Here is a 13,597-nt window from a genome sequence, read left to right as displayed (position 1 = left end):
GGGACAAAACCAAAAGATCATAGAATCATAGAATGGTTGGAAGGGACCTCAAAGATCCTGTAGTTCCAACCCCCCCGCCATGGCAGGGAGACATGCATTGACTTCTTTTTCTAAAATAAATTTCTAACTAGAAATATGTAGTTTTGTTTTCTGATAGTAGAGTGTACAGAGGCTATCTCAGCCTACCATCACACAGAGCATCGCCTAGTCATGTCTAATTGGTGCTGACCCTGCATTAGCTGTCCTGTCCTTTGGGCCCGATTCTGATCTTGCTACTACAGTGCCACAAGTAGGCTACGTAACTGACAACTTTCACCATTGGAAATTCTGGTCCAGAATAGTTATCAATCTGCATTAACATGAATTGTCAAACTGTGTTACGGGATTTACCAGAATAACCTATTGTACACTGTGCTGCAATGGGGAACTCCACCTCCCCTTAGGGCTAAAGCAGTCCTAGCATGACACATGCACGGGCCCTGATTCCTGTTCACTAATCCCATGCTTACTTCACTGACTATAAGCAACTTTATAAGAATTTTACAAAGTATTTCACTGGTCTCACTCCTCCACAACCACCACTGTGTCTCTAAGACAACAGTATTTGTGCTCCAGCTTCTTGTCAGTATGAGCAAAGGCTGAGAGATGCCTAAACAATTAGTCCAGTAATACATGCCCTCTGCAATGATCAACACTTTCTCTGAGGGCTGCGTCCATGCTCAGCCTGTTTCCATTGGCATGCTGGGCTGCATCATCCCAGCTTCAAAGTCAGGCCACGTTTTCATTCTCTCAAGTATTTCTCCTCCATTTCCTCATATCTTCTGTTCACTCTTCTCACTGAGCAAGGAAGATTTAAAAATCTCACTTTGTGATCATTTTAATGTATGACAAAGAGGGAGACAAAGAATCCGGTTATTAGGCAGATCAGGTTCAGAATGAATCACAGGAGAAATTCTTAATTCCCTGACCTCATCTAAGGGGGCTCTTCGCAGCCTGGCTTAGAGTTTTGTAGGCCTGAAATGGGAACATGGTTGTGAATGTGCGAACTATACCAAGCTGACTCTTTCAGAAAACAGAAGATTTTACATATAACCCCACTGGATACTAGCATTACAAAAGCCACTTCCATTCCCAAATTAATTTTCTCTTGAATGAAAATGCATTGAGCCAGATGGATCTATTTCAGAAGGAGGATCAGGCTGGCACAGGTCTAAAATCAAAGATTATTGGTTTTGTGTACTCAAACCTGGAGCAGCTGAGAGCAAAGTGCTCCGTGCAGATGCTGACACGTTCGGGTCTATGTCTAAAGGAGTATCCTAGAAAGGACATATCAAGTGAGTCTGCCAAATATTAAATTGAAAAAAGATGGGAAATTACTAATTAATACCTGCAAATCTTCTCACTGCTCCCTAAAATACTATCAGTGAATAAATAAAAGACATTCTTCAAGTGTTGAGAGAGCTGCAACTTCTAGCAGATGCAAAAGGGCAAATAAAAAGTGGAAGAAAGGACTGGTCACCAGGAAGAAATACACACAAGCAGGCTGCAGTGGAGCATTTGGCTGCCCATGGCCCTGCGATGGTGCTGGAAGTCAGAATCCTAAATTTACAGACCTGGATTCTGGGGGTTCTCTATGTGACACAGAAATTATGTAAAACAACTACCAAAAAAATGTGGTTTCCAAACCCAAGGTTAACACAGGCTAACACCTAAACCACTCAATCACCCATTTTTCCAAGGTAAACCCACTCATTGCTTGTGTAAGTCATAAGCGTCAACTATTTCAGCAGTTAGGCAGCTTAGTATTAGGTTGTTTAATAACTTGAACATGATCAGCTCACTTGTACCTCATACTCCACTCCCATCTGTTACATGGAGCCAACTGCAATCTATCATCATGTTTTAGGATTAACAGCTCTGTGCAGCAAAATCTGTTTTTCCTATTAGAGGTGTGAACAGTACCTAGTCCCTGCTCAGCACCTCCAGTACAGCGCCTGTGACACAAACAGTGCAGGAATTCATAAGCCTCGTTGGCCAGCTGACACCAGCATGATGGGTATCAGCATCTTTCATCAGCTGGTCTGTGCTTGTGGTAGTCACCAATAGGATGGAGTTTTGCAGGTGCAAAATTTTGCAGCTATCAGTAGCCTCATTTTACACACGGCTGGATGACTAGAAATCTGCCTTACAAGGAATCTGTAAAGCGACTGCAAATTTTAATCCTGAGGAAAACTAACCTTTGGGTTATACAAGGCTATTTCAATTGGTGATATTTTTAGTCTTATCACTGCCTTCAGTTCAGTATGCACAGGAAAGAATACCACCAATCTTTTCCACAACACAAGGCTTGCTTGAAAATGAATTAATATAACAAAAAATACATTTTTATTTACAAAAGCTCCACGTCCTAGAGGCATATGAGAGCTGTAGAAAAAATAAACTCAGTTTCTAAAAGGGCAGTAAGGCCCCATTGCCAAATAAAATACAAAATCAGCATCAAGAATCCAAATGAAACCCAACCAATTAACCCTATCACCCCATCAAAAATGCCACAGACAAAATGAGAGGCAAACTTCTCCAGTGTTGCAGGAGAAGGCTTTCCAGCTGTCATGGTAGATATTTCCCAAGAAAAATTCGCTCCTGTGCAACAAAGCCCCTTTTGCTTTGGGAATGTACAGTAGCAGTACCTTGGCTAAGATGGTGGTCTGGACTGTGGGAAACGGGAATTGGAGACTGTGTTTGACCTTGCACAAGTTCCAGGTTTTGATGCATTCCAAAGTCCTCTAACATCTCCAGGATAACTCCCAGGTACTAGCATCTGGCAACCAAGCTGAGTGCTTGCAGGAAGGACCTGGTCTCCCTCCAGGGAGAGATTTTGTCTGAGGCTCAGGATGGGGCTAGTCAATGGAGGAAACTGCAGAGGCGGGAATGAAAAGTCCCATTCTTGCTTTGAAGCCTGAAAACATTTGCCCTCATAAGACCCACAGCTCTAAAGAGTGCAGCAGAGGTCATTTTCTTCACCTAAAGGAAAGGGAAAGTTATATGCTCCTCCTTTTGTTTTTATTTTTCAAACAATTAACTAGTGGTTAAAGCATTCTGCTAGGATGCAAATAACCAATACGCATCTAATTGCATATGCACACTAAAAATACTTATTCAAGGAAATCTTGAGGAAAAGCCTAGTGTTAGATCCCAGGTAGACTCCATGAATTAGGAACCAATTAGCCCAGCACCGACAAACTGAGACAAAAATGATCAGAGGCAGAAGCAGTTCTCAAAGGTCAAAAGTGAAGGGCTTCTACCATGCAGTCACTGACTGAGGGATGGGGGAGCTCTGTCCATGGGAGCACAGGCAGTAACTGAGGCATGGCGTGTTATGTCCAGCAGCATACGTAACGGACACAGTGTGAGAAGAGGATTCAGTTTTGCTTTGTGGTAGGTAGATAGTCCTGTGCAGTGTTGTGGAAACAGATATCTCAATCTCTGAACTAAGCTTGCTCAGATACCAGGAGCAAGACAGCCACGATAAGGCTGCTCATCTGACCTCCTGGTCTGTGTACTTCTTTTTGCAAAATGCAAACTGGAGCCAAACAGCGCAAACACAGAAGCAGTCAACGGCTCCAGTAGTAGGGGTCAGAGGTAGAAACACAAAGCTCAGCAGATCTATACTAGAAAGAGGAATCACTCCAAAACCTTCCAGGAGGAAGGATCCTGTTCTCAACCATGCTAAAGTAGTACATGGACACAGCATGAATTCATCCTTTATTCTACATATACATCATCATAACTAGCTAAATACTCTGTTCATCCTGTGGCAGAGGTACCTTCATTTGGCCAAATTTACTACCGGAGTTACTATGCTGATAACTACTGCCTGTGCTGATGCTTCTGGATCAATAGCACAGATGAATTTAGGTGACTGACTTCAATAAGACTAAGTGCATGGGTGAACTGAGGAGAACTTGGATCATTGCTGCAGGCATAAAAACCTATTTGAGCAAGTTACCCCGTTCAACCAGCAATATCTGTCACTGTCCACACAAGGCACTGCTGACAGCAGAACAGGGGTTGGCAGGATCTGCGGTTGGCTTAGAAAGCAGTGTCATATTTGTACCTGACAGATTCCTGACTAAACATGACAGCTGACTATACCACAGACATGATTTTTAACAGTTCTCCCCAGGAACAAAAACTAGTAACATACTGGTAATCCCACAGAGACCAGCTCTATGCTTGGTAAGTGTATGAAGTCTATGACAGAGGATACCCCTCACAGATATATCTGCAGAGACTAACACAGCCCTGCATGAATCTCTGTAGGTAGTACTTGTGTTTCATGGTATATGAATATTTAAAGAACTTCACAGAACAGAGGGACCTGGCAGGATCCATTTTCTTCCCTGATCAGTTTATCAGACATTAAAGCCTAGTAGGGAGACTTATGCTGTTTGTAACAAGTAGTGATTCAAATACAAGGCTAGCAAGCCTGGTTTGAGTCATGCCTTTTAAACTATGTGAGACCCTTACACTAGTGAGCACTTATTCTCATGAGTACTCCAGTAAAGACAACTGGATTGACTGTATAAGTAGCTCTGAAAATAAGTAAATGGCAGACAATTGAGTTCCATGGCTGCCTTTGGCCTACACAGGCTAAGATTTTCTCCTCTCCTTCTTGCCACAGCTAATTGCCTGAAGAGGGGAAAGCAGTGGTTTGTACAGCCAAGGAATTGTCCTCCTGGAGCGGAGTCCAGTGGCACACAGATAACAAAGGCCTTTACATCAGCAGCTTCTTTCCACAGACATGTCTTGGCCTTGCACAGAGGAAGGAGGCATCAGGGATCTGTTGGGGGATAGCATGGCTTTTGCCAGTGCTACACCATTTTACAGAGGCTTTTCAGCCCTAGGGAGATACTGGCATTACAGCAGCCTCTTAGGCATTTGCTCTAACATTTAGCCCAGGAGATTAAGACTGAAGCAAATGCACTAAAGAATCCCAGACGCCCAACATGTTCCTTTGTATTTTTGTCCACTGAGTTTGGATTATGTAGATGTAATGATGCTGTGAAGTAGGTAAACCTTTCCTGTAGTATTCTGGCATCAAATAGCTCTGCCTGACAGAACCATTTTTAAGTAGCAGTGCTTAGAGAAGCTCTTTCAAAAACCTTTTCCTTGGTTTAGTTTTCTTAATCATTGCTTATTCTCCCAGGATGACATGCAAATTACAGCTCAAGTATTATAAGGTATAAATCAGACTGTGGTGGCAAGTGAAAGGGCTTCTAGAGAACGGCTCCATAGGAGGTGCTGCAAGGTTTAAAATATTCAGCAATCTATATTCTCACCTTTTCTAAAAATATTTTGCTTATTTACTTAGACAATTCTTCAGCCCCTGAGAAAACTATGCATGCACACTGCTCATGATGACAAAGCAGAATCAGTCTATTGTCTCCTCAGCTATCTACCCTGCAGGTGCCCTTCTCTAAAGCCGGTAATCAAGGACATACTTTAAAAAAAAAAAAAAAATAAAAAAAAATAGGCCTTTTGCCATTTGTCAGAGATTCCCAGAACTGGCCCTTTTCTACTGCCTTGTTTCACTAAAGACTCCCCTCACTGAAGATACATAACAATTTACGGTTCTAGCCCCATCCTTGGCCTAAGAGCAGATCCCTCAGAACAAGTCATCCAAGTAAAATAAAGGGAGAGGCAGGAGGCCACATGTGCTTTGCAAGACTGGGCAGAATACACACAGAGTAACTTAGCCTGATGGTGAATAGCAAGTGGGTTTACTTTATCCTGATGACATAGATTTCTTCCTCTTACTACAAGACCAACAAACTGTCTATAGATGTTGAAGTGAGCCCTCTCCACACACATTTGAGCAAAATAACCTAAGAGGCATAAAGAAATGAACACACGCAATTATTCAGAAATTAAATGGCCTGACAAATGCAGTAAGGGAGGTAGGAAACTGGTGTGAGAGCTCCTCGGGTTGTTCTGCTGGGTTTCCCACAAGAAGTGCTGCTGCACTGTCTTTCCGTGCATAGCAATGAGTCCAAGTTAGCTAAACAAGGTGAAATAAAAAGCTAGTGCAAAGAAGCACAGAAGTACAAGCCTACTCCCCTCACCATGGGAGGAGAACGTCACAGAGGGATAAGAAAGCAGAACTCAGCTCCAAATATCACTTCCTTGGATGTCTACAGACTTCCACATACGCACACAGCCTACTCCATTTAGACCTACACCAGATCACAAGTGCAACATCACTTCAGCAAGCCAGCTGGTGAAGCTCAAGTTCAAGAAAGGACCATTTTGCCACAAACAGCATTCCCATCCCCAATTCTCTCTGTTTTAGAGGACCTCTTGTTGATATAAATGAAGGCCCTTTCCTACTGCTTTAGAGTTCAAAAAAACAAGGCTAGAGAAGTCATTCAGGTTATCCACGCCACACTCTTGTACGCTACCAGTGCGGATACTGTGGACACCAAAGAAGACAGGATAGAAATCAGAGACAAGCCAACACTGAGAAGATGAAGCCTACCACACTTTGAAGCTATCTTCACCAGGTGAAATTCCATACTCTTCAGTGTACTGAAGAGTTTGCAAATAAGAACCCAAAAGCCTAGCAGATTAGACTGAGAAATAAATTACAGAACCAAGATCGTCACCTTCATCCCCAGCAGTATGACCACGCATTTAAACTCAAAGCAACCCCAGCTAAATGAGAGGACTTGAGACCAAGGGGCATCGTGCTGCTCCCTGATCACTCCCTTCTGTCACATAAGTCAAGCAAATCTTGGCCCAAGAGATAGCCTTGCTACAAGTAGTATCTATGCTCTTTTTATGTCCTAAAGGACTTGCTGAGTAACCAGCACGTGTCAGTTGCGCTCTATCTTCCCTCCAAAACTGTCTGGGAAACCTGGATATTCCAGAACACCTGAAAGAATAAAACTATAGGGGAGAAAGGCAATTTTTAATCTATTTGCATCTGCCATGCTGTCTTTGAAATGGGCTTTGCCTCCACCTATGAGGCTTTCAGATGTTCACAGCCATTTCCATGGCACCACAGCTATGGGTTTTAGGGAAAGGAGACACAAGTCATATACACATCCAATTAGCACTTGGCTGCTTTAGCTCTGTGCTTTCAGAAGAGGACTTTGGGTCAGTGGGAGGATCTTTCTCTGGTTTTCATTCTCAGAAGCTAATGTTCTCTCATTTCAGAGGACAGTTTTGATCAATAGGACTCCACCAAGGTTGGAAGCTTCTCTGCTGTCATTGGCTTTCTTCCTTCCTGTTATCCAGAACATCACAGGCTCTTTTCTTTTTTTCCCCTTTCAGTTTGTTAGTTTAAACTAAGTGATGGAAATGAGTACCAAGTGAAACCTCACAAATAATAAATACAATAAAAAAGTATGTCAAGTATACTGAGAAAGAGAGAGCGAGTGCCCATTAGTAAGGTTAGAGAGGGGCATTAATAAAAGGAAGATTTGTTAAACATGACTCATTTCTTTTCCTTCCTTTCATAAATCTTATTATTTCCTTGGAGAAAAGCCATGCACTCAGTGGCTGGAACTGCATTCTTAAATGATGCTCTTGGTTTAACTACTACCTGCCTTTACTTACTAAAAAAATCAAATAAACAAACAAAAAAAGCCCCTAATCTCAAAAAACAACCCCACCTCCCACTATCAATGGTATTAAGTTAAAGCCAGGTTTTCTAATCTTTTAAACTTGTATGGTGGTTATAGATGTGCAACAACCACACTGCAGCTCTTCACTAGAAACATGACAGACCCATATTTGTTTTTCCAACTCCAGTCACATCTACAAAGAAGTGGAAAGAAACTGAACTGCAATATCTCCTAAAAGGCAACAAAAACATCAGCCAAAGATTTTCTTTCCACCTCTGTAAACATTACTTTTACTCCTATATAGTACAAATGATTCAAGTTCTACACAAATAAATGAGTCAATGATAAAATTACCACATGATTTTTCTGTCAAAATAAGCTTTCTTCCCAGCTACAAATACAAAAAGCAGAAACATTACATTTAAAAAATAGTTACCAGTAAATGAAACACAAGAGTAGAGGGAGAGATTTTAAAACCACTAATGCGCTGCTGGAATGGAGACACATTTTTTGTATTTGTCTTACAAAAGAGATTTACCCTCTTTTTCCTACCAAACCTTTAGACCTTTTCTTCCTAAAGTGCCTAAACAGAGTAATACTGTTTCAAATATTACCTTATAATTTTTATAGGAGCTATCCAAATATTGACTCATGATGTTTTATTCCCTTGTTTTGGGGAATAAAATCTTGGCCTTCCTGAAAGCACTGATTATGAGTTTCCTCAGCTACATATATCAAGACTAGCACAGCTAAAGCCAATGTGAAGTGGAAATCAGTCTTCTGGTCACTTTGCAATACAGAAGGTCAGGTCTGTAACAATGGTTACTTATCTAAGCGCATTTCTTTAAAAAATGCTCAAAATGAGACCACGTGAAGAAGTCAGTCACTAGGACAAGGAAAGCACATGGCTGAGAGCGGTCTGCACAAGTAAATTGACGCTTTTGGAGATAATTATGTGCTGATTTTGTCAGATGCATGTTAGCATCAGACCATAAACAAATTAAATAGAAATAGTTGTAACTTGAGAGTCTGTATGTGGGTATGAGAAGGCGCAGTTTCATTAACGCAGGGCTGGCAGTCACACTCAATCTTCCCCCACGCACGTGTGGCTTTACCTCTCTTCTCTGCAAAGGAATTATTCTTCAACTGAAAGTTGCCAGCTGTAAAAGCATCTTTTTGACAAATCTGATGTGGACATTCGCATGATTCATTTGCAGCCTGATCCCAACCATTACTTTCAGTATGGAAATTTGGAACTATTTTCAACCAGTCCCAAGCCTATGAAGAATAAACTGTCCTTTTAAAAATACTACTGTACCTTTTAAGTATGCAGATTGCCAGGCTGAATTTTAAATGCAATCACTTTGCTTCCAGTACACTCTAAAAATCAGGAGTCACAGTCTGCATGAATCAGTCCTCTGCACCTAGGACCTGCTATTTCCATCATTTCAAGCCTGTGTGCTGCAATTATGTGAATTGTCCACTTTTTTCTGCCCAGCCTCCTCCACGAAATGTGTGTGCAATATAAAACCCATTTATCATACTGGAAATTGCTATTGTATTTAATCTTCCCAAAGAGAGCAAAATTAAATTATGGTGTGTAAAGAATGATAATCTGTCAAATCCAAGGGAATACTCCAATTAAATCCAAGGGAATACTCCAAACTTATCCCTCCACATCTGCAGCAGAACAGGTCAAAGAGGTCTAATGTAGAATGGTTAGGTAAGAAGACATGATGACAGCATACATAATGAGAAGATGAAAACTCTCTTAATCTTTGCAGATTGAATGAAATCTAATTACATGCTGTATTGATTGTTGTGTATTACTGGAAAGAGACAGTGAAAAGGGAAAAAGGCAATTACAGTGAAATTGTAGTCTGACCCTTCAATTGCTTTTGGCATGAAAGGTTATGCTCTACTTGGGGCATCAAAAATTGTTCATCGTTTATGGTAAATCGTTAGCAGACTCAGATGCAAAACTGATTAGGGGAAAAAAAAAAATCAGTTGATTAAACCTGTTTTATTTTTTCCCCTTTACAAAAAACAGTGGCAAAGGAATAAATACCAAGCTGTTATCATTATGCCATTCCATGAATTGCTACAAAGTCTATCTGGCATTAGTTTTGTGTTAACTGATAATAAATCATATTAATCAAGAGAAATACCATAGTAAAATTGAAAAAAAAAAAAAAGAAAAAAAGAAAAAAAAATAGATTGATGAACTAGATCTAGAATAACTTAGTTTTCCAAAATAAATGTTTTACCCAAAGTAAAATATTAAGAGATAATATAAAGTTTCACCAAGGAAATTCTACAGACATGTTTCATTGCTTTCCATTCCCTTTGCATGCTCCATTTACTTACTTCCACCAAAACCAGTGGCAGATGAGTGTAAAGAAAGCTTGCAGAAATACCACTTTTCGAAGTTGATAGAAAACCAAAGCACAAGCCAAATGAAAACTGTTGTTTGGGTGTATGTGTGCATGACTCTGCAGGGAATCATGGTAATTCTCATTCATACCATTCTAAAAATTACTGCTCTGCAAAAGATAACTGCAAGGACCAGCTTCCAACTGACTTTCAGGCATAGTCCTCTGTGTCCTACACACGCCTCCAGAGGCACTGTATGCGCAGCTTTTATGCAGACTGAAAAGTCAGTGAGTTCTCTGGTGAATGGTTTAGGATGACTCTTGATACACTTTTGTTTATTTCTCCTTGCAGAAGTTACACCTTCAAACAACATTTCTTTGATTGCATGCAAACAAGTGTGACAAAATTCTGTATAGCTGCAGCTGTAGGGCTGGTCTCTCGCACAAGTGTCTTTCTATTGCACTGGACCTTCAACAGAGGCCCTAGAAAATCCAGGTAGGGTCTTACCAGTTCAGGACTAATCCAAATAGAAGAGAAAAATGAATTAAAAGAACATGGAGACTTTGTTACAAAAAATATAAGCTACTTAATAGGTGGCTCTAAATTTGCTGGTCTCAAAACAGAAAGAACCAAGAGTAGAAAATGGAAATACTGATTTGGACAGACCTACCATAACAATAACATTGAGCCAGACTTTCCTGGTGCTTGCAGGAGTTCTGGGTATCCAAGGAACTCATATTCCTTGCGAATAAAATCTGTCTAGCCATGTCTTTCTCTCCATATAAACGTGACTTTGACTCACCTCATGAAAAAGTAACACTCAAGAAGGCCTCAGATGGCTCTCTAACCTTGTGATAAAGCAGTATACAGGATAATGTCGGAGAAACCTTGCTCGACTTTAGGATGAAACTGCACAGTTTTGGAGCAGAGTGCTTCTGTAATAGTAGTCTTTCTGTGAGAGATGGTAGAGCATTGTCACAGACAGGCTCCCTTGAATCTCAATGCTGCCAGAGCATCATTATGTCCATTAATGGCATAAGTAATGAGTCATGATATTAAAAACAGAATACCAGTGAGCTAAACCCAAACACAGATGCCTGATCCTGATTTCACTTACAGTGATGCAACTCTAATGATTTCAGTGGAGCACCTCCTAATGTTTTAGGACTTTTCGGGTTTGTTGCCACAGAACGGAAAGGAAAAAAAAAAAAAAAAAGAAAAAAAAGAAAGCTACAAAGTATTTTTTCACAATGATGAGAAAATAATTGATCTGTGTTAATGTACCACTGTGTGATAAAAAACCCCAGCTGTGTCAGAGAGAAACTGAAGGGAAATGAATAGGAACTTTGGACAGCTCAGCTTGAAAAACTTTCTGTATTTTCCTGTGCAAGAACTTGCAAGAAGAAACCGCCTGCAGTGTTTATTATGATCTGATGAAGCAACATAACATTTAAGTTCAAGTAACGTCACTATGAAGTTCCATATCCAAGAAACCAAATTAAAGAGGAAGAACAGAGTCCCCAAAATAGAGACATATTTTACAGACAACTCTTTACTGTGAAGTCACGGTCATTATGTGCAATGGTGCCTGCTTAGTACATTAAGGACTATGGCTGATGCTCCAGGGAATGCTATGCTGAGATGAACCCAGAGCAGGCAAATCCTACCCAAAGTCTTACCTATGAACAAGACCAAGAACAAATCAATTCAGGCAAAAAAAAAAACAAAAACAAAAACATTCAGTTGAGCTACAATGGATACAGCTTAGGGACTAATCTAATTTAGTTTGGGAATTCTATGGCTTTGTTGAATTTGGGAGGAGGATTTCCCTCTTAAATCCCACATTCTTCAAAACTGCTTCAAAATATGGTTAGGAAACACAGCTGTTGACTCTTTCCCTCTAATTCATGAATGTGTATTTTTGTGACTAACACCCACACTCCACGTTCCCCTTCTCTCTTCCCTGTTTTATACAGATGAGTGTGTAAGGGGATGCCTGTTCTATAACACTTGCTGGTACAGATTGTGTATTACCATAACAGCCTAACCTACTTAGATTTATACAGTCATTCACGAAGTAGTAATAGGAAATATACTTTATCATAACCCTCCTATTTGTCTGCATTTTGAGACTAGAGTAGCCTTTGTTAAATCAATGTTACAAGTAAGATTTTCACAAGCAGCCTAGAAGCACATTTGATATACTTTAATATATTTACACTAGAAGTTTTATTTGATGCTAAACACTAAATGTAACATTTATATTATAATTTCATGTAAAAGTTCGCTCCTTCAGCCTCTTCTTGCCCAAAGCACTGATGTATTTAATCACATACTTATTTCTTCAATGTTCCACACTTAGAACTGTACGAATCTATGCAAATAAAAATGCACTTGTTTTGAAGAATTACTTTCTATATGAAACATTAGTTTTCCTATAACATCTTCCATGGTGTAGCCTGTTCTAACTGCCACGGAAGGGTTCTTTGCTTACCCACCAAGATTTTTGAAGGCTGGTGAATGAGAACGGAACATCATAAAAAAAAAAGCGGTGGATGCTTCCCCTCCTCACCAACAATAATACCAAATTTAAACGGTAAAGTCATTAATGAAACATATGGATGCTATGTTTAAATAGATGGTTAAAAGTACACAGTGCAAGAACTCAGCAGAATGTTTTTAAAGTAGTTCTGAGACCAGGTATATGACTTCCAGCTATAACCTAACAGTGTATTTGCTACAGAAACACCTACCCATGCAGAGCTAATACATCCAGGCAAACTGTAAAACCTGGTACAGTTCGTAGGGACTTCCACCAATCCTTAAACCCGTGAACTCTGCAGCCTCCTTAACTTTACACCTATTGAGGCAGTCCTGACTTTGGACCAAGAGCTGGGAGGTGGAGGGGGCCAAACAAATCCCTCCAGCACAACCCCACAGCTAGCTCCTTCCCTTCGGTTCCAGCACTTCAGCAGCACGGGGGTCAGTGCGGATGGTGCCCGGGCTTCCCTCCCCAGCGGGCGGGCACTTCGGGTGCTCTTCCCCAACCTGCGGCACCCTCCCAGGACAAAGGGCACCACGGGACTGGTGCTGCGCCCCCTCCCAGCCCTCCGTACCATTTAGCTGGTTGTAGACCACTTCCTCCAGGTGGTCCAGGCGCTGAAGGATGGACTCCCGGTCGGCCAGGCTGCCCACCTTGGCACCGCGGCTCCTGGCCCGCCGGTCCGCGCTCCGGACGATCTGCACCAGCTCCTGGGAGTGGTCCTGGATCCTGCAGTAGACGGAGAAGAGGATGATGCCCACGAAGACCAAGATGTTCACCGTCAACAAAGTTTTGATTTTCCGTGCCACCGCCATGGGAGCCGCCGGCGCCGTGGCGGGGGGCACATCAAGGCGCGGCGGCCGGCGGCCTCCGCGGCCACCCGGCGACGGGGCGCGCCCGGGGCGCGGGGCTGCGCGGAGGGGCGCGGAGCGGAGCGGAGCTGTCCTTCAGCACCGCCGCGCCGCTCCCCGCCCGGCGCCCGCCTTCGCCCCGCGGGGGCCGCGCCGCGGCGGGCTGGGCGGCATGGAGCGGGGGGCCGCGCAGGGAGCGCGGGGCG

General features: G+C 41.9%; 1 protein-coding gene across 1 annotated transcript in view; it reads right to left on the bottom strand.

Moving 5' to 3' along the window:
- GALNT9 (polypeptide N-acetylgalactosaminyltransferase 9) overlaps positions 1 to 13,355 on the bottom strand; it is a 153,018-nt gene extending 139,663 nt beyond the window's left edge. The window contains exon 1 of the mRNA XM_086474153.1: positions 13,115 to 13,355. Coding sequence (XP_086330279.1) covers positions 13,115 to 13,355 — 241 coding nt within the window. The remainder of the gene's footprint in view (positions 1 to 13,114) is intronic.
- Between the last annotated feature and the right edge of the window lie 242 nt (positions 13,356 to 13,597).

This window comes from Leptosomus discolor, chromosome 16, assembly GCF_034619465.1.
Source record: "Leptosomus discolor isolate bLepDis1 chromosome 16, bLepDis1.hap2, whole genome shotgun sequence".
Lineage (NCBI taxonomy): Eukaryota > Metazoa > Chordata > Aves > Leptosomiformes > Leptosomidae > Leptosomus > Leptosomus discolor.
The sequence above is the reverse complement of the archived record's forward strand: the minus strand, read 5'-3'. Positions and strand labels throughout refer to the sequence as shown.